General features: G+C 39.0%; 1 protein-coding gene across 5 annotated transcripts in view; it reads left to right on the top strand.

Moving 5' to 3' along the window:
• The window catches only part of LOC132111835 (fermitin family homolog 2), a 65,526-nt gene extending 48,148 nt beyond the window's left edge, over positions 1 to 17,378 (top strand). For 3 of the 5 annotated variants that reach the window (XM_059519456.1, XM_059519459.1, XM_059519457.1), the window contains 11 exons: positions 11 to 113; positions 1,267 to 1,374; positions 2,913 to 3,047; positions 3,529 to 3,578; positions 4,948 to 5,072; positions 5,154 to 5,260; positions 5,432 to 5,650; positions 9,902 to 9,922; positions 13,721 to 13,845; positions 14,842 to 14,983; positions 17,198 to 17,378. In XM_059519456.1, the coding sequence (XP_059375439.1) occupies positions 11 to 113; positions 1,267 to 1,374; positions 2,913 to 3,047; positions 3,529 to 3,578; positions 4,948 to 5,072; positions 5,154 to 5,260; positions 5,432 to 5,650; positions 9,902 to 9,922; positions 13,721 to 13,845; positions 14,842 to 14,983; positions 17,198 to 17,371 (1,309 nt within the window). In that variant the 3' untranslated portion in view covers positions 17,372 to 17,378. The remainder of the gene's footprint in view (positions 1 to 10; positions 114 to 1,266; positions 1,375 to 2,912; positions 3,048 to 3,528; positions 3,579 to 4,947; positions 5,073 to 5,153; positions 5,261 to 5,431; positions 5,651 to 9,901; positions 9,923 to 13,720; positions 13,846 to 14,841; positions 14,984 to 17,197) is intronic. The other 2 variants (XM_059519458.1, XM_059519460.1) reach the window with 1 other exon arrangement.
• Positions 17,379 to 22,556: the final 5,178 nt, after the last annotated feature.

The following is a 22,556-nucleotide window of genomic DNA, read 5'->3' as shown; positions in this document are numbered from 1 at the left end:
GTTTGTGAAGGTGGCTGGACTCCTCCAGATCTCTGATGGAGCAGGATGTGAAGGAGAACGAGGTTCTTCTGCTCCGGTTCAAGTATCACAGCTTCTTTGACCTCAACCCAAAGGTCAGTGTGTTTTGCACCTCAGCACTTACAGTCGTACATACATGATGCCGAATAGGACATATCACAATCACACCAGTTTTAATTTCAAATGAAAATCCACTGTGATGCTCCTCATGCCAGACTCCAGGATCTCTTAAACTTATTTTGATTAAATTCAGGAAATGATATTACTCGTCAAACACTTTCAAATATTTTAATATTATTATGATTATTATTATGAAAGAGTCAAACCCAAATCCAATTCAGAGTTATTATAAAGAACATGGGCTAGGTTTTTAATTTCTTTTAATAGTATTTTAACGTATTACTCGCCATGAAAATAGACAGAAACTGTCTTGGCGTTAAAACACCAACCAACTTTATGACGTAAACACTGCCGGTCAAAAGTTTGGGGTCAGTGAGATTCTTTATGTTTTTAAAGAAGTCCCCCCCCAAAAAAAAAAAACAGTAATTTTGTTAAATATCATTGCAATTTAAAATAATGTTTTTCTATTTTAATAAACTTTAAAATATAATTTATTTCTGTGATTTTCAGCATCATTCCTCCAGTCTTCAGTGTCACATGATCTTCAGAAATCAGAATAATATTTTGCTACTTAATATATTTTTAAAACCCACAATACTTTTTTTTCAGGATTCTTTCATGAATAAAAAGTAAAAAAGAATAGTGTCCATTCAAAATAGAAATATTTTCTAATAAAAGCTTTTCTAACATAGTCTTTAATATCACTTTTGATTAAATTTAACACATCATTGCTGAATCAAAGTATTAATTTCTTTCAAAAAAAATAAAAAATTCTGAATGGTAACAAAAGATGTCTATTTTTAATGAATGCTTTTCTTTTTTACTTTTTATTCATCAAATAATCCTGAAAAAATTTTCCATTGACGTCTCACTGTGGACACACCCCTCAAAAATCAGAGGCTAAATTCAGGGTAGACAATTCTACATTATGACCATTTTAATGAAAAAAATAAAAACATACTAAGATTATAAGTGCACCTTAAGAAACATGATAAAATATAGCATTTCCTGACCCATTGTTATAAATGTAATCAGGTTTGGATGTGTGCATTATGCTGCGATCTGCACTCTCATGTAGTCAGGACGGTGTGATGGTGTCATGTTTTAACCCTCTCCTGACCCCTGCAGTATGATGCCATCAGGGTGAACCAGCTGTATGAGCAGGCCAAGTGGGCCATCCTGCTGGAGGAGATCGAGTGCACCGAGGAGGAGATGATGATGTTCGCCGCCCTGCAGGTACCTGCACGTCCCAGCCACGGCGGCATTTATGCTCGGTTTGTTAGGACTGCTGTGTAAGCCCACTGTTTGACAGTTTGCGGTCTTCACTCGGGTCCTCTGGCCCTGTTAATGAATTGGATGGGCTCTGTGCCTGACTGCGTAGCATCTGCAGCATGCAAACGTTTGGCCAGCGATGACCCTTCTATTTCAGACCCTCATAAATGTTGAGTGCCAACACCTCAGGACGCCTCACTGTCTTCACATCATGTAAATATAGAGCGGGCGTCTGTCCGAGGGAGGAGGGACATGGGAGACCACCCAGAGTCTCAGTCTCCAGCAGGGTTTGTGGAGGTGTATCAGTGGTGTCCACTCTCTCTGTTTACGTACAGTGAGTTTAATTTAGTCCGGTCTGTCCTTCTCCATCCGTCCACACCACGTTCAGTCGGAGGATATGAGTCTGCCTCTGAACGTGTCTCTGGGTAGAAGAGCTCAGCGCTGTCAAACATCAGCAGCTCTAAGTTTAGCTAGCATTATAGCGAGGCTGTTAACCGCTGAGAGAAATCTGTGTGTCATTCACCTACTAACGACTCTTATCTGAGCAGAGAGATGGTGACATGAAAATGCCTTCAGCGTCTGTTTTTAAAGCGGAGCTGCAATCAGCGTACAGTGAAATATCCTTCTGTTGCACCATGAGGAGCGTTTGACAGCTCATTGTAATTAGGAGAATGAAGTTACAGGCTTTAAACTCATGCATGAATAGTATTACTATACTAAACCATACTAAAAAAGAATTGTTCGTATCATTCAATTAAATGTTATGGGCAGCATTTCTCATTTTTTGGTGTACTAAAATAATTTGATGTATTGAAAGAACTGAAATATAAAATGAATTAAAGAAAGAAATATATATGTGTGTGTGTGTGTAGAGAATAATCAGAATAATAATACAAATGACAAATCAAAACGCAAAATGACTAAAACTTTTAACTGAAATTAAGATTACATTAAAAAAATATATATTTTATTTTGAATTAAAAATCCATAAAAGAATAGTCTATCAGTTTTTTGCATTTTTTACTGCATGTATGAATACCATTTAAAGCCATTTCATGAATGTTATAGAACAAATATTAACTAATTGTTAAATCTCTCAAAAATGCATAAAAGTTTAAAACCTTAAAAAAACTAATTGCATTTATCACTTCAGTATTGTTTAACTGGGAAGATCATCTAGTAACAGTGTAGCAAATGTGGAACAGGATTTGTGTATTTGTCCATCTCAGGAGGTCAAAGTAAATATTTGATTCGTTTTATTTCCCATGCATCTTGTAAGAGTTTTGCAGCCCTGAAATTTAGAACATGGCTAAAAGACTAAATGTTACATTTCATAAATACAAATCAGTTCTACAAATACGTTGTAACATTTACAAATTCCGCTATATTTAATTGGGAAAATGTGGGAAAGGGTTAAGTATTACAGTAAGTAATTTACTATATTAATATGATGAACTTATGAATGGCAACACTTTGTTTATCGTGATTGTTTTTATTTGCAGTACCACATCAACAAGCTGTCCATCATGTCTTCAGAAAATCACTTGAACAACAGTGAGAAGGAGATCGATGAGGTTGATGCGGCTCTGTCAGATCTGGAGATCACTCTGGAGGGAGGAAAGACGTCCAACACGCTGGTACACACACATAACTGTACAGCCACACACTCCCCATAGGCCTTTAGCACACTTCTGCATTCAGAAAGCAGAAGCTTCAGATATTAGCATGACATAACTTCCTCTGTAGCCTTTGAAAATGCAGTGCCTATAGCATGGGATGGTTGTAATTTATTGACATGCAGTTCATCACGGATACTTCATTTAAACACACCAACCAGGTATGATGAAATAAATGTTATTCTGATGCATGTTTCATCCTTTAAAAAGGAAGCACACAGGCCTGATGTATGTGTATGTGCAATACCTAAGAGTCCAAGTGGTGGTGGTGTTTTTTTTTTTTGCAGGCAAAATTGGTAAATAAAAATGAAATCAAAACTGTTTTCTGAATCTTCTTCTGGCTGTAACATGAGCAGTGTGCAGCTGTTAAGCAGACTGTGACAATAAAGACATCATTATACCAAAAACTGTTTAACTTTATTAATACACTTTGTGTTCTCAGGGTGACATCACTTCCATTCCTGAACTGGCCGACTATGTGAAAGTCTTCAAGTGAGTTAAAGGATTGAAACATATGTTGAGCCTTAATTAGTGTAAGGTAAATAAATAAAACAAAGCCTATTGCTAGCGAGAGAGAGAGAGAGAGAGAGAGAGAGAGAGAGCTGACTGACAAGAAGAGTGAGGGGAGACAAACAAGACAATGGGGGATGATTTAGTGTAGAAACAAAATGCAAAAGCACCTGTTTGGCATTATTTTGGATTTTGAAAAGCCTGTTGAATTTTGCCGTTTATTTTTTATATTTTGTCTTTATGTAAACCTTGTGTCATTTATTCATTTAATTTGACATCAAGGTGTATGCTGTGTCTCCAAGGTTTCTTATTCGTTTTGCTAATAAACGTTCTACATTTATAATTTATTTGGTGTTATATTATACAGTTATACTTAGCCTATTGTTTTGTTGTATTCAAGCATTTGATGCTGAACTGCTGCTAATTCGAAAGTGAAAGTAAAATGCGCACGGCGCTTTTACAAGCTATTTAAAAGTGAAGAAAAGCGATGATATATATATATATATATATATATATATATGCTTTTAAATAGCTTGTAAAAGTGCTGTTGTTCATATGATATGAATATGAGATATATTTGCCCCGTATGATTTTTACATCTCATATTCATATCATATGATGTAGTTAAGCAATATCACACAGGTGCTGTTCTTGACACAAATAGCATGTGATACTGATTTTATACAACATTTTAATAATGAACTGTCGACAACTTGATATTGTGTTATATTTTGGACAAAAAAAATCTCTCTTTTGCTTAATTTTGCCACCGAAAATGTTACCTATAAAAGCCACATGAGAACTGTTTTGCATCTCAAGCAACACAGCAGTGTTTAGTTTGTGAATGAATGTGTTGAGAAGGAATTGGTGAACCAGTGATTCAATGACCATTTACTTCATTCCTGAATTAATCAGCTGTTTGAACGAATTGAATGAAGGACTCAAAGACTTTTAGATATTTACTGCCACCTACTGACAGATTCTTATTTAGAGAGTCATTTCATTAAAAATATTTCTATATTAATAATATATATAATACATATATATAAACAAATTAAAGGGATAGCTCCCCCAAAAATTAGAAGTGAAAACAATTCTTCCTAAAGCTACTTTTGTAAAGTCTGTCCGATGCTTTTCTCATTTAACATGATAATAGCTTTAAAGTATATTTGATGTATGAATTATTTGCGATTTAATCTCATTGTGTAATTAATTAAATTAAACATTTTAATGACTTGACTGTGCTAATTTAAAGTGTAAATGTTTTAAAGTTTCGGTGGACGTCACCGAGCTGATCAACAGTAGAGAGTCATTTCCCTTCGATGTTGTCTAACTTTTACTTGCACCTCAGACCAAAGAAACTGACTCTGAAAGGATACAAGCAGTACTGGTGCACGTTCAAGGACATCACAGTCTCCTGCTACAAGAGCCGTGAGGAGGCCCAGGGCACGCCGGCGCACCAGATGAACCTGAGAGGTGACCGCTCGCCACACACACGCACACACACGCTCACAAACACTGGGTGTTTACCACTTCTCATCTGCTGTCTCTCCACAGGCTGTGAAGTCACACCAGATGTCAACATTTCCGCTCAGAAATTCAACATCAAGTTGCTAATTCCTGTAGCAGATGGTATGAATGAGATCTGGCTGCGCTGTGATACTGTGAGTGAGAAACGTCTATCGATAGCCACACATTATTGTGCAATAAATCAACTCACGTCTTCAAATGTAATTCAGGGTTACCTAAAACTGAAACTATAAAAAAATAGCATCTCAGTGGTAGTAAATGAACTGTGGCACTCAGAGGCTCAGACTGCTTTCCCTGTCCTTCAGGAGAAGCAGTACGCTCAGTGGATGGCTGCTTGCCGTTTGGCCTCCAAAGGGAAGACGATGGCAGACAGTTCCTACAACTTAGAGGTCCAGAACATTCTGTCCTTCCTGAAGATGCAGCACATGAATCCTGATCCTCAGATCATAGAGCCCATCACCACCGACATCAACCCTGAGTGTCTGGTGTCTCCACGATACCTGAAGAAGTACAAGAACAAGCAGGTAAGTGAGAGAAAACAGACCGACACTGACGGCACAGAGCTAAAGACAGGCAGGGAGAGAGACATATGCACCAATACATAGTAATGAACAGAATACAGGGGGGGTATTATGTGGAAACCAAAACATTATTGCTGTTTTTGCTACAGATGTTTAAATCAGGTTCAGATGTCTCACGTTAATGCTGAAACTGACCTACTCGGTCTTTAGCTTCGTTGGCAAATAAAAAGCACATTAAAATTATAATGTTCATGATTTTAAATTTATATTGAGGAAAAAATATTTGTAAATATACATGATTTTTCTATTTTTATATGGATTTCTGTATCTTTCAACCATGAATCATATAAAGTTATGGAAAAATACACTGCTTTTTCAAATAAAATACATTTAAAATACCTGTATTTCATGCATGGATTGCTTGTAACAGCACTGCATGGCACCATCTCAGCCAGGGTCTGAAACTAACAGACGTGAGGAAAAGTCTTCGTTGTGCAGTTGCTTTCAGAGTGAAGCACTGTGTTCATTTACACATGAGCAGCTCACCATCTGATGTTTTCAGCATCTCAAAGCGCCTCGGTTCACAGTGAAGGCTGCTCCATGTGAACGCCGTCAGTGCAATCACTCCAATTTAGTTTTTTTTCTTGTAATTATAAAATTATAATTGTTTTGCCAAAAACACTGCCAGATTTCTAGCTAGCTGCAATCTTGTGTATTTTATATATATATATACAGGTCCTTCTCCAAAAAATTAGCATATTGTGATAAAGTTCATTATTTTCCATAATGTAATGATAAAAATTAAACTTTCATATATTTTAGATTCATTGCACACCAACTGAAATATTTCAGGTCTTTTATTGTTTTAATACTGATGACTTTGGCATACAGCTCATGAAAACCCAAACTCAAAAAATTAGCATATTTCATCCGACCAATAAAAGAAAAGTGTTTTTAATACAAAAAAAGTAAACCTTCAAATAATTGTTCAGTTATGCACTCAATACTTGGTCAGGAATCCTTTTGCAGAAATGACTGCTTCAATGCGGCGTGGCATGGAGGCAATCTGTCTGTGGCACTGCTGAGGTGTTATGGAGGCCCAGGATGCTTCGATAGCGGCCTTAAGCTCATCCAGAGTGTTGGGTCTTGCGTCTCTCAACTTTCTCTTCACAATATCCCACAGATTCTCTATTGGGTTCAGGTCAGGAGAGTTGGCAGGCCAATTGAGCACAGTAATACCATGGTCAGTAAACCATTTACCAGTGGTTTTGGCACTGTGAGCAGGTGCCAGGTCGTGCTGAAAAACGAAATCTTCATCTCCATAAAGCTTTTCAGCAGATGGAAGCATAAAGTGCTCCAAAATCTCCTGATAGCTAGCTGCATTGACCCTGCCCTTGATAAAACACAGTGGACCAACACCAGCAGCTGACATGGCACCCCAAACCATCACTGACTGTGTGTACTTGACACTGGACTTCAGGCATTTTGGCATTTCCTTCTCCCCAGTTCTTCCTCCAGACTCTGGCACCTTGATTTCCGAATGACATGCAAAATTTGTCCAAAAGTCCAGTGCTGCTTCTCTGTAGCCCATCAAAAGTGGCTTGACCTGGGGAATGCGGCACCTGTAGCCCATTTCCTGCACACGCCTGTGCACGGTGGCTCTGGATGTTTCTACTCCAGACTCAGTCCACTGCTTCCGCAGGTCCCCCAAGGTCTGGAATCGGTCCTTCTCCACAATCTTCCTCAGGGTCCGGTCACCTCTTCTCGTTGTGCAGTGTTTTTTTGCCACACTTTTTCCTTCCCACAGACTTCCCACTGAGGTGCCTTGATACAGCACTCTGGGAACAGCCTGTTCGTTCAGAAATTTCTTTCTGTGTCTTACCCTCTCGCTTGAGGGTGTCAATGATGGCCTTCTGGTCAGCAGTCTTACCCATGATTGCGGTTTTGAGTAATGAACCAGGCTGGGAGTTTTTAAAAGCCTCAGGAATCTTTTGCAGGTGTTTAGAGTTAATTAGTTGATTCAGATGATTAGGTTAATAGCTTGTTTAGAGAACCTTTTCATGATATGCTAATTTTTTGAGATAGGAATTTTGGGTTTTCATGAGCTGTATGCCAAAATCATCAGTATTAAAACAATAAAAGACCTGAAATATTTCAGTTGTTGTGCAATGAATCTAAAATGTATGAAAGTTTAATTTTTATCATTACATTATGGAAAATAATGAACTTTATCACAATATGCTAATTTTTTGAGAAGGACGTGTGTGTGTGTGTGTGTATATATATATTATTTTTTATTTTTTTATTTTTATTTTTTAATAAATAAGGGCGAAAAAAAAAACAGGTTTTCCTTTTTGTCCTTTGCCTACATGCTAAATAAAGATCAAATATTAAATGCATATCACATTTTAAATATCACAAGGTCCTGCTTGGTAAACGGTAATAGTAAGAATTTTTTTTTTTAAAAACTTAACAAACTAAATCATATGCAGAGTGTGGAGTGAAATGTAGTTTTTGATTGAAGCCGAGGGTAAAGTGAAGTATGTAGGGAGGGCTCCTGTGATGCTGGGGGATGGTGCACTTCCTGTCCTCACATCCCAGTCGCTCCCCCACCAGCTCACTGCTGGGAAAAACTTTGAGGAATTGGGGTGGGGTCTTCAGAATAGGCGGGAAAAATACAGGAAACAAGCCGTGCCTGGGAATGTGAAGAGGCAGTCTGGGAAGAAGACAGTAGTTTGTTTGTTAGAGCGATATCAGAGTTCAGATGATTTCTGAACGCATTTATCCCTGCATTACAAGTTCAATTGATTTTATTCCCAGAGGACATGGGTCAGAAAGCACTGAACTTTGTGAAACAAGGAGAGATGACTTTCTCACTTAACTTCCAGACTCAACACGACCAGGAAGGAGGATGTTGTCATCCAAGCGGTGGGGAATTTCAGAGGTCTCTCTAGTGTTCTTGGGTTTAAATGTGTGTGACGCCACCTTGTGGAGTCAAGGGTGTATAGTTTGGAGTGTGATGAAAACATAGGTTAATCAAACTACAGCTCAGCTGTGAACTGTTAAACCTTTATATATGTTTAAAATCCTACCATTTCCAGAGTTATAGAAATGTACCGATTTGTGCTCAGTACAAAAGATGCCATTTTATTTTATTTGGAGCTTAATGGACAAACCACAAGATATAAAACTATATAAAACAGCTAGATGACCGCAGATTTGGATGTTGGTTTGACCAAGCCTTGTCTGAAAGTTTATAATATTTTTTGAAAGCTTCAAGTTTAAAAGTTAAAGACAGACAGACCAATAAAAACTGCTTCAGACCCCGTTAGAGTCCTCTACTGGTAGTTGACTGGCGTTGTTAACATGTTAGCATGCATTAACATATTTTTGTGTTGCATAGTTTTACACATTTCTTTCATGTTTTACACATTTTAGCTTGTTTCCAACATGTTTCAGCACTTGGCTGGCATGATGTATGTTGCTAGCATGTTTATTTTATGCATATCTAGCATATATGATTTAACATGTTCCTAACATGTTTTAGCGCATTGCTAAAAAGGTTTAGCATGATTAAGCAAGCTTTTTATTTATATATATATATATATATATATATTATTTATTTTTTATTTTTTTTGTACAATAATAGCATACAATACCACTTTTCTATAAGAGGTATTGTATGAAGGTTTTGACCCCCCTTATTGGAAGTTTATGGAAATGTGGACATGTTTGGAAGTCTGATTCTGGAATTCTGAAAGTCAGATCCGTTAGAAAAGATAGAGAATCGTGAGTTGGAACATCCTGGAGGTCTGTGCCAAGTTTGGGGGTCATAGCTTAAAAACTGTAGGACTAGTGGGAAGTTTAGTCTCAGTAAGCTTAGTAGATCAGCTTCGACTGGATTGTCCCGTTTTGATCAGCGAGGAAGAACGCCACAGATTGAAAACTGCAGTAGTCTTCTGCTTGGTGTCAGATCAACGGTGTATCAGGATCTCTGCTAGACACATTTATATCTGCACAATCCGTCCGGATCTGATGTGATCCAGTGCAGCGTGTTCCTCCGATCTCTCCTGTCCAGCTGATCCTCGTGGTCCTCCTCTGCTGTAAACTCACACACGCACCCTGCCCTTTCCTTTCACTGTACATTAACGGTTGTTTTGATCATGTTATTCTGCTTGTTTGCTGCTTTATTCATTGATTTGCTTTTCCCTTGTTTCCTCTGCGTGTTCCTCTTCCTGTTTCCACCCTCCTCAGCCAGGCTTTGTCAGGGACTTGGTAAGTCACTCTTTGACAGCTGGTGAATGTCCATGACTCACTAACACTGGTGCTGTCTTACTCCAGAGATCCTCCCATTAACCTCTTCACCATTTATAGCTGTAGCTCACCCCAAACATTAAACATTTCAGATCACTGGCGTCTCCTCCAGGACAGCTATCTGCCTGAATGATGTTAAAAGTCAAGCTCTCAAATATTCAGATATATCCCAGAATATATTATTATCATTTACAATTGTTTTATAATAATTTAGATGACACAATGAGGTTTCTACAGAGCTCCTACAGGGCTCCAAACTGCGACTAAAATGGTCGCATTTGCGACCAAATATATTTATTCGCGAGTGAAATTTCTGTCAAGGTCACCATTGGCGACAATAAAAATTTACTCCCTTTGATTGTAAAATTTGCATCCTACGTGCATGTTTTATAACCAGTAGCCTATCGCTTAATTCGTATTGTTAACGTCATGAAATGAGATGCTTTGCGTGAACGTCACTGAGTGAAAGTGCCAAAATATGAACAGGTAAAGCGAATGTCACCTTTCCGCACCAGAAAAAAATGTCAAAGCGAAAAATATCTGACTTCTTCAAGCAATCTTCATCTCTGTTAATCACCAGCACAGATGACACTCCTGCTAACAAAAAAGCAGGCTCCAGCAGCTGTGCCAGCACGAGCGCTGTAGAGAACGCCAGAGACACAGGGATTCATCTTTCCGCAACAGTCATTGAACACCGTGCCGAAAGACATTTCAAAACGTCCTGGATTCAGGAGTTTTCTTGGCTGAGGTATGATCACAAGACACAAAAAATGTTTTGTGACTTTTGTTCAAGAGCGAGCAAAGAAATAGCGGGGAAAAACGGAGTTCATTACAGGAACGAACCATTTCAAAAAAGAGACTGTGAGAAAACACGGGGACAGTAACAAGCATAAAAATGCACGTGATCACATAATCGCGAGTCTCCACAGACTACACCGTTAGCGCGTGCAGTTTCTCGTGCATGCGAGCTGCGGGACGAAAACGAATGGAAGGAGTTAAAAAAGAAATTTAACACCGCCTATATGATCGCACGGGAAGAGCTGCCGTTCAATAAATTTAGTTCACAGATATTATTAATGAGAAAAAACAGACTTGATGTGAGCAAAACGTATGATAACGACACATCTTGTGCTGAGTTTGTAGGATGCATTGCAGATGAGCTCAAAGAACAAGCACTGACTGACGCACAGACAGCTAATTACATCTCCATTATCACTGACTGTGGCACAGACGTTTCTGGGAAAGACAACGCTATTGCATACTGCAGGCACATTTCTGCAGGTGTGGCAGTGAACAGGTTTATTGGTTTAACTGAGCTTGAACACTGCCATGCACATGGAGTATTAGATCAAATAAAATGCTTGTTTAGTGATGCTAAACAAACTGATCGTGATTGGTGGCAGAAGAAGATTACTGCATTTGGAGCAGATGGGGCTGCCGTTAACATGGGTGCTTGAGGAGGAGTAGGTGCTCTCTTAAGAGAAGAAATAGGACAGCACATTCTTTCCTTTCATTGTATGCCACACAGACTGGAATTAGCCATGTTAGATGTTCAGAAGTCTGTTCCAATGATTGAAAATGTCTATGACTTGCTGCAGCTAATATGGAAAACATACCATTTTAGCCCCAAAAGCAAGCGTGAGTTGAAAGCCATTGGCATGGAGTTAGGCTGTGCCATACGAACACCTTCTGCTGTGAAGACCCAGCGCTGGCTGCCTCACATTTACAGAGCCCTTTCTGTTTTTCTTGCATCTGTTCAGACTACAGGCCAGGGCCAATATACAGCTGTTCACTTCCACATGCAACACCTTGCTGCCTCATCCAAAAACACTGAAATAACAGGAAGAGCAAAACACATCTCACAACAAATGGAAAAGTTGCCTTTTGTGGGGTTTTGTCACTTTCTCCATGACCTGTTTGAAGAAATCTCAAAGTTGAGTCTTGTGCTTCAGAAGAACTCGCTTATTCTACCTCAGGCTAAAGCAGCTATTGATCCCTGTGTTTGTACAATCAAGGGAATGAAGGACAAACCAGTGAGAAATGGAAAGTTGGAAGAATTTCTCAGTCACACAAACTTAAATTCAGTTGCTCAACATGAAAATGTGGTGCAGCAGGACAAAGCCCAAAGAGAAAAACAGACCAAAAGGGAGAAAAAAGCAGCCTCATCTGACTACGTGGGCATTTCCTTTCAAAACATACAGCTGAAAGGCGGTGATCTCCAAGGTTTCAGTGAAGAACTAAACCACCTCATTGATGAAACTGTAGACATTACAGTTAAGGAGCCTGAAAGGAGGTTTGAAATTATGAGAGACAACACTCAGCACAAAAACACACAAGGGACAGAGATCATTCAATGCTTCTCAATCTTTAGTCATGATTCTTGGCCAAACGACATCTACAATTTTGGGATAAATGAAATTGACACAATGCTGAAATGGTATCAAGACATCTTGCTGATAAATGGATGTGACATCACTGCTGTACAGGCAGAATGGAGATTGTTGAAACCCCTTGTTAAAGGACAGTTTTCAGATAAATCCCATTGCAGCTTGTGGGAAGTCCTACTAACAAAAGAGCCCTACTGCACAGATTTCCAGAATGTTTTGCGTCTAGTTGAGATAATGCTTGTCCTACCAATTTCGGCTGCTCAGTGTGAACGTGGCTTTTCAGCTCAAAACAGGATAAAATCTAAAGTACGCAATTCCCTCCATGTGTCAACCTTGGAAGATTTGATCAGGATCAACACTGAAGGCCCATCACTTGAACAGTTTGATCCTGAACCATGTGTCAAACGCTGGCTTTCTGCGAAAAAGAAGAGGAGACGGCCAAACTACACTCAGTGGCCAAGTGATATGGACATAATCATGGTCAGTGGCAGTGACCCTGGCTCAGATTCTGCGTAATAAAAACATTATTTGACTGTATATAGTTCATAAATCGGAAGTGACATTCAGTTCCCAAATAAGCTTCAGTTTCCAGAACATTCACAAGATGAAAATGCTGAAACTATAAGAAGAGGAGAGACATGCACACAACAGGGTGACTAAAAGTAAGTGCATTGTTATGTGGCTCTTAAAAAAAATTTTTGGCGCCTGTTTTTTCTACTATAGGAGCCAATGGCTCCTTAATTGATTTTTTTGTTTGGAGCCCTGTCCTAAAAAGACATGGTGATGACAGAAAAATGTTTGTTCTCTCGCGAGACTTTGCCGTTCCCGAGAAATCTTGAATTTGTTTGGGACGCAGTACTTTTGCGAGCAAATGCATAAGCATTAAAAAAAAAATTCATTGGCCATGTCCTCTTAGGGTCTCTGTTGTTTCTACTATAATCAACACATTTGTCTAATAGGATGGTCTAATAGGTTTTTTTGAAAAGGGCCTGTGTTTCATTGGCTGACCCTTTCAGGAAGTTTATAGTAACTGCTCTGTAGGAGACTCCAGTGACGTCACTCATTTTCTTCTTACGTGAAATGTTTCAAGTTCTGGGGAAATGGGGACTAAACGACGGTAGCTGGCATTGCAATGGCTTCTGTCAGTGCATGTATCATCATAAGGGATGCTTGAGCCAGAGGAGCGTCTGGTGTGTTCACTGTGATATCTGTGCTGATTGAATACAGCATCTCACTGTGATGTTTCTGCTGTTACATTCTTCTCTGGGGTCGTTTCCTGATGACATTCATCCATGTGTCCATCTGCTCACTCTGACCTTCTGCTTAAGTTATGATGAATGTGTATTAATGTTCACTTATGCATTATTCTCAGATTTCGGGCCGTATTCTGGAAGCCCATCAGAACGTGGCACAGATGAGCCTCATCGAGGCCAAGATGCGCTTCATACAGGCCTGGCAGTCCTTGCCAGAGTTTGGAGTCACACATTTTCTTGCCAAGTGAGTGTCTAAACCGGACGTTTCTGTCTCTCAGATATCTTGTATGTCAATAAAACACAAATGCTTTTTACAGTTCACAGTTCATTCCTGTTTTAACATCATTTCAGGGCTCCTACAGGGTTTGGAATTTGATTGAAGTATTTTCCAGGTCTGGAAAAGTATGGGGGGGAAATCAGAGTATGGAAAAGTATTTGTTTTTTCAGACTTTTGCCCCCATTTAGTTTATATATATATATATATATATATATATATATATATATATATGACAACTTACTTAAATAACTTGACAAAGTTTTTTTTAATATTTTTTACAGTCATTTGTCATTTTACTTGAAAAAAACTTTAAAGAGAATATTTTTTTCCAGTGTGACAAATAATATTACAGATGACTACTATATATGCTCAGTGAACCATTTATGTTAAATATGGTCTGAAAATCTACTGAGAGCTTTGAAATTTGAGTCTGTGAAAGTATGGAATTTTGAAATGGAAAATATGTAGGAACCAGTTATATCATTCCCAACCCATACGACGTTTTATCTTCTGTGGTGTTATTATTCTTACCCTCCAAGTGAGCCGTTAATTGCAGAAACCAGATCAAGTCAGTGAGTTGAACTCAAGAACTAGATCAAGCAATTCTTTATTAAAGATCTGGCGCTAAAAATAATTTGTTCACAAATTGGACAATGCTTCTTCTAGCATGAATTCTCATGCACTTGTCAAGTAATGTTAGGTCAAGAGTTTCAGTGAATAACAACTTTTGGAAGGTACATAATTTGTGGTGTTGTGCACCATAAAAGAGATGTATATGAGTTCGTAATGACATCATTAACATGTTAGGGTGAACTGTCCCTTTAAGAAGTCATTCCCTTACGATGTCTTCTCCTACATATTTCATTGCACTCTCATTATCTTTTCAGAAAACCTGCTCGGATAAACACAGAGCCTGTCTTTTTCTGTATTTCTGTTGGTTATTGTTACATTTCTTCAAACTAGGTTCCAGGGGGGCAAGAAAGACGAGCTGATTGGCATCACCTACAACAGACTGATCCGCATGGACGCCGGCACAGGAGACGCCATCAAGACCTGGCGCTTCAGCAACATGAAGCAGTGGAACGTCAACTGGGAGATTAAGATGGTGAGGTGCTCTGTGCTTTTGGATGTTGATGATGGTTGCTAATGCTTATGATGTTATGAATGAGGCTTCATGTTAACGGTTTCATCAGTTAAATGGCCTGGGAACATAATGAAGGCCATTTGTAACTGGTTTATGCTTGTTCTGATTGTAGAAGATCTGCTGCTCAAAAAATACTGTTTACACGTATGATAAGCAGCACAGTAATACAGATAGCCACATGATGAATCAAAGTTCATCGTGAGTGGTCTGTCCAATGAAACATGATGATGCACAGGCACATAAATATATTATAACAGTAGAGCAGATACTGACATAAACTGATGTAAATAAGAGTCTGTGCTCTATATCTCCAGTAGAGTGTCACAGTGAGATGAGATGTGTAAATGATCCGCACATATAACACAGTGATGGAGAGCTGAAGAAATCAAGGCTCCTCAGAAGATGTGAGATGTTCTGGAGGCTTGTGAAGATCATTCCTCCGCTGAGGAACAGTGAAAGTAAAGCTTCTGGAAACAAACGCTCCTCAAAAGATCCTGAGGATCAGATTTGAGACTCTAAAACATGACTGATGGAGAATCAAGTAAAGCTGAGGTGCTTCAGTCCAGTAAGAGTTCATCTGGAGATATTACTGACCTTATTCTGACCTTTACTTGATCAAAATCAGACAAGATTTGAGTCGAGCTGAAGCTGGACTCTTGTACAATTACACTGAAAGAGCTTCAACTGGAGCTATATGACAAAAGTTCATATTTCTATAAAGACAGGAATAAAAAGGACCTATATACATATATAAAACATATTAATAGATTAATTGAATAAAGGCCAAAGATAAGAAACGTTTCGTTTTACCCCAAACGAATTATATTTTATCTTGAACCACTAAAGAGACATCAGAGCCAGCGGCAAATGTCAGAAGATCTAGCCGAGGTGAGGCTGCTCTCGGCGGATACATGATGACGGAGCTCCCGCTGATCGCATGGAGCTCCGAAATCAGCGAAACACATTTTATAAATAGACGCTGTCTTTATAAATAAACTGCATATTTGAGTTTAAAACAACTACATTCTCGCCTGAAATACTTTTAAAACTACATTTCATGACACGATAACAGTAATATTTTGAAAATTATCCGAATAAAAATGGCGGTTGAAAATGCTGTGTGAACTCATCTGGCAGAAGCCCCCCATGACACGATTGTTGTGAAGTTAATTTCACGTGCGAATGATCTCCAAATGTTCAAGCGGCAAACTAGACGCGGTAGACACGAATTTGACGCTCTATTCGTGTTTGGTGTAAACACAGCATTAGACTTCATAGGTGTAACATCTAATGCTGTGTTCACACCAAACGCGAATAGAGCGTCAAATTCGTGTCTACCGCGTCTAGTTTGCCGCTTGAACATTTTGAATGCATTTGCGCGTCTAGAGCGAAATAGACGCGCGTTGAAAGCAAAAGTTTGAGGTGAAATTGACGCGCGTCTGAGGCGAAATCCGCTTCTTGTGGGAGGGCCAAGTGCTAGCGGTTGTCTGTTTGCAAGATGGCTGATGTTGATCGAGCACTCGGGTCTTTTCCACTTCCTGCACACGTCCTCTGAATAAACGCATTATCTTGTTAGCGAAAAGTAACTGTAGGCTATATTAGGGGGAAAATAGTTGTAAAAAAACAGCGGGAAGGCTGCGGGTCGATAAACGTGTACGTGACTCAAAAGTTAAATGTGTATTTACAACACAAGCGAGGTCCTTTTTATTCCTGAAATATGAACTTGTGTGTGATACTTGTGTCATAAAGCTCCGGTTGACTGCTCACTGACAACATCAGTCGTTCCTCCATGTTGAATGAGTGACTCCTGAGCAGGCTCCTGATTGGTTAACGCGGCGCGAATTGACGCCAAAGTTAAAAAAAATTTAACAGGGGCGGCAGACGCGAATTTGCGTCAAACACATAAATGCACAAAAGCACAATTCGCGTGCAACACGCCTATCGTGCCAGACGCTCAATTCGCGTCATTCGCGCGAACTAGACGCGCAAATGAGGCGAATTCGCGTCTTCCCAGCCGCGCTAAACGCCTCATTCGCGCCGCGAGACCTCCAGACGCACGTAAACGCACCTTTGCATTGACTTAACATTGAAATCATTCGCTCCAGACGCTCTATTCGCGTTTGGTGTGAACACAGCATAAGACTTGACCTCTCACAGCCTCTGCTCTGCTCTCAGGTGACGGTGGAGTTTGCGGACGAGCCCAGTCTGGCCTTCATCTGTGCCGAGGTGGACTGCAAAGTGGTGCACGAGTTCATCGGCGGCTACATCTTCCTGTCCACGCGTGCCAAGGACCAGAACGAGTCTCTAGACGAGGAGATGTTCTACAAGCTGACCAGCGGCTGGATCTGAGCGCCGCCACACTCTCTCTGATACCGCCACACTTCTTCTGCTTCTTTATCTCTTTTTAACCACTCCATCGTGGCCACATCATAATATTATCTTTTTTTAATTCTGTTTCTGCGCATGAAGGTATTCACAACACTAGCAGAAGTGCTGACCGAGGACAGTTTCCTGCTTCCCTCCAGAAGAGATTTGAGAGTTTGAGATGAAGCACTAGTAGCTGACCGCCATATATGACCTGTATCTATGACCTTTGACCCTCAGTAGAAATACGCTAGCTTTGTGCACCTCAGAAATGCCAATTATTTATTTGTCACTAATTTACGTCGCGTCTCTCTGGGTATCTGTCGAATGTGCGGTGCTCGTTTGTGCCTATTACTCAGTAACGATAACGGTCTCATTAAAGTGAGGACATAGAGACACTAGAATGAAATGTTACTCTAGCTTTACCGCTGCTACAGGAGATGACACTACACTTCAGAAACACAGTCCGTTTGGTCTTTCTCAGCACTTGGAAGATAAGCTATGGCTTTAAGGTTTGTGTGTTCAGCACTACATTACATGTCATGAGACAGAGATTGTTTTACACTATGAAGGAGAGTCGTTCACTTCTTTTGTAGCATCATAAGAGAACGCTAATGAGTCTGTGGCTCCACAGTCTGCTTCTGAAGGTCATTGGTTTCCCGTTATAGGAAGCTTCTTTTTATTATGAAGTCTGTTATTTTATTAATCATGCTTTATTGTGAACCAGTATAGTATTAATCAAAAGCATTTCTTTAATACGCACCAGCGATAGGTCACAAACCATGCCATTTCCTTTGTTTTTGTTTTCTTTCCAAAATGAAGGATCGCTTAATGAAGTATTAGAATTATTTTGTATCTAATATAAAAAACACAGGTTTAAAAAAAAAAAAACATTGTACAGTTATTTTGTTGCTGCTTTTTTCTCTCATTTTTGGAAGTGTATTATTTCCAGAAGAGGGGGGAAAAAAGCCATTTTTTGACATTTATAGATTGGTGCCTGACGATCTTATGGACTTTTAGAAATATATATATATAAGTGCAAGAAGTCTGGAGCTCCAGGCAGGAATGAAATCATGTGGAGTATCTTTATATCTGATGAGAAGGAGCTTCTGCTGGTTTATTTAGTTTTTGCTGCCTTAACAGATGAATATTCACAGTGCAGGAGCTAATGAAGCGCCGCAGAATCTCTCTTTCTGTGCCTTTTTAACCCATCACTTCTCGTCAGTACTGTCTCCTGATGTTTCGCCATATGAAGGTGGTTTCGGAGCAAGAAATGAAGATTATTATTTTTGTTTATTTGGTTTGGTTTTCTCAGATGCCAGCAGTGCGTTGCATGGCCTGCTGTTTTAAGATTGTAAAAATGCCATTTACCTGACAAATAAATAAAACATTTTTATTTTAAAATCACTGTTTAGCGTGCCTTTATTTCAGGAGGTTTTCCCATCAGTCAGGCTGTGATGGCCTGCCTCCTCCACAAGAGAGCAGTCTTCAACAAAGATTGCATTAATTAGAGCTTAAACCTCAAATAAGAGGATAACTCAAACTTGGAGCAGGTTTATTGTCAGCAGTAGCTTGTACTTTCAGATGCACCAGAAGAGAAGTTAATGAAAACCTATCGATCACACAAATCAGAGTTTGTAAAAGATTACTTGGTAACAGCGTATTAAATGATTAGAAAATAAAACGGCTCATCAGATATTTAGTTTGAATTACTAACGTAGAAAATGAACAATATTCTGTTTAAGCAAATCTTCATGTGCTAACTGTTTAAACATTAATCTGAGAGTTTTAGTTGCTATTTTTGGCAGTCACTGGATGTATAAGAAACCCGTTTTGTTTCTATTTCTCGAACCTGTCTATTATATTATTATAAGACTAGTTGATCGTCCTGGTCTTCTGTGACCGAGCTTCAGCCAAAGAGCTTGTCTGATCTGCAGATAATTGTGTGCTTCAAGAGCAGCAAAAAAGTCAAATCTATAAAAAGCCGGTATATAATAATAATAATATACAATACATGTACAGTAAGGAAAACAACAGAGTTGACTTCAGATTTTTTATAGTATTAAGAAATTAATCAAAACAGTGGTACAATTTATGTCCATCTACAAAAACAAAATGATTGCATCTGTTTTACTTTATGGCATGATGTTGAGGAAATGTGTGTTGTGTATAATGCTGTGTCTGTGTTTATGGATCTATTGATAATATCCATTAAGGTTTATAGCAGCTGTTAAAATCTATAAACAAGTAAAGACTTTTAGCTGCTACTACTAGCCGTAATATTACACATCTGCTTCCGCATAAACAATCAGTTTTACATTAATGAAAGACACAAGTTATAAATTTTAACATCATTTATCAGTAATGTCAGTTTTGCTGAATTAGGAGTTTATGGCTGTGTGAATGCAGGCACAGATTTCAAATAAATATTTGCTATACAATAAAGACTATTTAATAAATCATAAATATTACTTCATTTAATAATTTCACACACACACACAATATTTAATTTAACATGAAAACAACAGCTATATTATTTTTTTATTATTATTACTTTTATTTTTATTTTCTTCCCCACAACTGATTTTTAGGTTTTAGGAGACAGAAAGCAGATTGGTGCTACGTTGTGTGTGTGTGTGTGTGTGTTTGGCAATCAAGCTTCATTTCGAATCTTAGTTAATCAAACTGAATGTTGAGTTAATACGGTGTCGCGTTTGGGGAAAACGAACATGTTTCTACATGTACTGTATCTTGTCTAGAAATCAGTTTCAGTTCTGCTGAAGAATGAGATCTCTGTAAGCGTCTCTATGACACTGAGACGACTCTGAGATTAAACCAAGTCAAACTAAAATAAGAAATGGGTGGTTTCGAAATACCAAGACGGAGCTAATCACTCAAAAATGAGGAAATTCTCCCACTGGACCATTTGAGATGGATTAAACACCAAAAGCCAAGACAGTCAATGTCAGTAATTAAGTCAAACTCATAATGAGATCCTGAAAGATTCAGATGAAATAGAAATACAGCAGAATGTGTTAGCGGCTTGAGGATAGCCTAAATAAACCAGAATCACACAGTAAGGATTGACTAGTTCTGGAAAGAATGAAAAACGAGGAAAGAAAAATGCCTGATGATTTCTCTTCCAGTGGCTTTGATCAAATGGAAGAATGTTTGATGTGAGAGAAAAGAGTGCCATTGTTTTATTATATTTGACTTCTTTTACTGTTCGCTGTTATGCTAGGTCTATTGTCAAGAAAGACATTTGCCCCCAGGTTCACAGACGAGGCTTAAACTTAGTCCCAGACTAAAATACAAGTCTGAGCAGTTTGAACAGAAAGAAACTTGCACAGACTGATCTTAAAATATATCAGTGCCCTTGTTTTGTCTCAAGATGAACACCAGTGAACCTGGCTTAGTCTGTGAAACCAGGCCTTAATGTTTGACACGACTTTTTGTTATGCCAACTGTTATTTATACAGTCGTGGCGAAAAGTTTTGAGAATTACAAAAATATTAGTTTTCAAAAAGTTTGCTGCTAAACTGCTTTTAGATCTTTGTTTCAGTTGTTTCTGTGATGTACTGAAATATAATTACCAGCACTTCATACGTTTCAAAGGCTTTTATCGACAATTACATGACATTTATGCCAAGAGTCAGTATTTGCAGTGTTGGCCCTTCTTTTTCAGGACCTCTGCAATTCGACTGGGCATGCGCTCAATCAACTTCTGGGCCAAATCCTGACTGATAGCAACCCATTCTTTCATAATCACTTCTTGGAGTTTGTCAGAATTAGTGGGTTTTTGTTTGTCCACCCGCCTCTTGAGGATTGACCACAAGTTCTCAATGGGATTAAGATCTGGGGAGTTTCCAGGCCATGGACCCAAAATTTCAACATTCTGGTCCCCGAGCCACTTAGTTATCACTTTTGCCTTATGGCACGGTGCTCCATCGTGCTGGAAAATGCATTGTTCTTTACCAAACTGTTGTTGGATTGTTGGAAGAAGTTGCTGTTGGAGGGTGTTTTGGTACCATTCTTTATTCATGGCTGTGTTTTTGGGCAGAAATGTGAGTGAGCCCACTCCCTTGGATGAGAAGCAACCCCACACATGAATGGTGTCAGGATGCTTTACTGTTGGCATGACACAGGACTGATGGTAGCGCTCACCTTTTCTTCTCCGGACAAGCCTTTTTCCAGATGCCCCAAACAATCGGAAAGGGGCTTCATCGGAGAATATGACTTTGCCCCAGTCCTCAGCAGTCCATTCACTATACTTTCTGCAGAAGATCAATCTGTCCCTGATGTTTTTTTTGGAGAGAAGTGGCTTCTTTGCTGCCCTTCTTGACACCAGGCCATCTTCCAGAAGTCTTGTCCTCACTGTGCGTGTAGATGCGCTCACACCTGCCTGCTGCCATTCCTGAGCAAGCTCTGCACTGGTGGCACTCCGATCCCGCAGCTCAATCCTCTTTAGGAGACCATCCTGGCGCTTGCTGGACTTTCTTGGATGCCCTGAAGCCTTCTTTACAAGAATTGAACCTCTTTCCTTGAAGTTCTTGATGATCCTATAAATTGTTGATTTAGGTGCAATCTTAGTAGCCACAATATCCTTGCCTGTGAAGCCATTTTTATGCAACGCAATGATGGCTGCACGCGTTTCTTTGCAGGTCACCATGGTTAACAATGGAAGAACAATGATTTCAAGCATCACCCTCCTTTTAACATGTCAAGTCTGCCATTCTAACCCAATCAGCCTGACATAATGATCTCCAGCCTTGTGCTCGTCAACATTCTCACCTGAGTTAACAAGACGATTACTGAAATGATCTCAGCAGGTCCTTTAATGACAGCAATGAAATGCAGTGGAAAGGTTTTTTTGGGGATTAAGTTAATTTTCATGGCAAAGAAGGACTATGCAATTCATCTGATCACTCTTCATAACATTCTGGAGTATATGCAAATTGCTCTTATGAAAACTTAAGCAGCAACTTTTCCAATTTCCAATATTTATGTAATTCTCAAAACTTTTGGCCACGAAACACATCTCACAAAAAAAAAAAACTTTCCATTTCTTTTCCTTGTAATGAGATTAACATTTCCACATAATAATCTTGGTTTCCTAGGATTTTCTTTTTCCGTGATAGTTCTCTCGCCAAACTTATTTACCCCTTTAAAA

The sequence above is a fragment of the Carassius carassius genome, chromosome 31 (assembly GCF_963082965.1).
Source record: "Carassius carassius chromosome 31, fCarCar2.1, whole genome shotgun sequence".
Lineage (NCBI taxonomy): Eukaryota > Metazoa > Chordata > Actinopteri > Cypriniformes > Cyprinidae > Carassius > Carassius carassius.
Note: the sequence above shows the minus strand (reverse complement) of the source record. Positions and strands in the feature narration are given on the sequence as shown.